At 36.7% G+C, this 1,703-nt stretch overlaps 1 protein-coding gene across 3 annotated transcripts in view; it reads left to right on the plus strand.

The window, feature by feature from the left end:
- znf148 (zinc finger protein 148) overlaps positions 1 to 1,703 on the plus strand; it is a 13,987-nt gene that overhangs the window by 2,686 nt on the left and 9,598 nt on the right. For 2 of the 3 annotated variants that reach the window (XM_014011525.1, XM_014011527.1), the window contains exon 2: positions 366 to 749. In XM_014011525.1, coding sequence (XP_013866979.1) covers positions 390 to 749 — 360 coding nt within the window. In that variant the 5' untranslated portion in view covers positions 366 to 389. Of the gene's footprint in view, positions 1 to 362; positions 750 to 1,703 lie in introns of all 3 variants that reach the window. The other variant, XM_014011526.1, reaches the window with a different exon arrangement.

The following is a 1,703-nucleotide window of genomic DNA, read 5'->3' on the forward strand; positions in this document are numbered from 1 at the left end:
GATTAGTCGTCGATTAATCGATTAATCGTGGCAGCCCTAATTGGAATATCAGGGCTGAATGTCTACCTTCTTCTGATCCCAAATTATTTGACTTTGGTTATTTTCCCTCTTTGTCAAATGAATAAACAATATTCTTCCATATTCAGTCAATGTAAATTAGATTAAAAAAACAATTAAATCAGATTATTCCTTATTATTTAGTGTTACAACTTATAACACTGTTGTTGCTTTAGCAGTAAATTATTACAATTTTATGAAAATAAATTTTTATTGTACATAATTTTTTTTATGAAATGAATAATGGTAAACAAAAAAGTAACATAATAACATTAACTATTTTTCTCTTTGTTTCCTTGGTTTAGCAGACGTGAGAAGTGCTCAATGTAAGGATGAATGCTGAGGATAAGTTGGAGGGCATGTTGCTGAAGTGCAGCAGTGGGGGGATTGATGGAGGAGGGAGAGTTAGCCTGGGCGCCGGAGGCYGACTCGTGGTGATGACCCTTGGGGAACGATCGCTGGCGAACCACCCCCTCCTGGCCGATGATGACGACGACGAAGACGAAGACGACGACGAGGACCTGACTGGAAGTTCGTTGGTTACGCATGACCTGGTCCCTCCAGAGCAGCTGATGATGCAGGAGGAGGTGACCAAAAATGGTGGAGCAGGAGAAGAGGATGGAGGAGGCGAGGTGGGAGTGCATTTCCCCCTAAAACTCACCAATAAGTTGCCGTGCTTACTTCATATGCCAGTGAGTTCACGTCGGCTGTCTATTTAAGTTAATTTGCATGGATACAGTCTTCACATTTCYCACAGACATTGAATGAAACAGCCTGTTCTTTAAGTACTCCTATTTATTCAGATGGGAACATGTTTGTATTGTACGAGCTTCTTTTAAAAGGTGCTCTAACACAGAAAGCTGAATTTAGCTTTATTAGCATTGGTTTTATTAAATGTACGACCGATGTGAGAGAGAAAAAAACTAACCCTTTATCGGCTGCACTGAAATAATCAAAGCTATATTGAGAAAAAAATAAAATAAAAATAAGAAATGACTCTGCTGAAGTGCAAAACTGACATCAATTTTACAGAATGGTGATAAATATATCTACGGTTGAAAGAGCTGCAGTTTCAACAACATCTTTCATCTTGCCTCAAATATTCTAGAGCAGGGGTGTCCAAACATTTTGTCACGTGGGCCAAAATTATAAAGTCAGAAGGACTTGAGGGCCAAAAATATTTTTCCTTTATCTGTTCAACAATAAACTAAGCATTTATTATTTAATTAAACAAATAAAGTAGTCAGATTTATTGCTGTAAATGGATGCGTAAATTAATCTAGATCCTGAACTTTAAAAGTGTTTTTGCAGGTTTCCCTTATTGAAAGAAATTTTACAATTTTCTAGGTTTTAATTGGGGGAGAAAAAAAACTATTTAGTCAATTCTGATCATTAAAACCAGGATTTAGGTCACTGTTTTGTTGAAAATGCTTGCTGTGTTCAGACAAATGTAATAAATTAATTAAAAGCAGATTGGAGTCAGCTTCTGAGTAGAAGTCACTAGATAGATGTGGAAAAAACTAAGAGCCTGGTTATTTAAAGACAAACAATTGGTATTGTTGCCAATAAGAAAAAACATTGTATAGGTCTTCTGGACGGGTTCTTCTTTAATGAAACGTTTCGTCTCTCCTCCAAGAGACTTCTTC

Source organism: Austrofundulus limnaeus, unplaced genomic scaffold, assembly GCF_001266775.1.
Source record: "Austrofundulus limnaeus strain Quisiro unplaced genomic scaffold, Austrofundulus_limnaeus-1.0 Scaffold81, whole genome shotgun sequence".
NCBI classification, from domain to species: domain Eukaryota; kingdom Metazoa; phylum Chordata; class Actinopteri; order Cyprinodontiformes; family Rivulidae; genus Austrofundulus; species Austrofundulus limnaeus.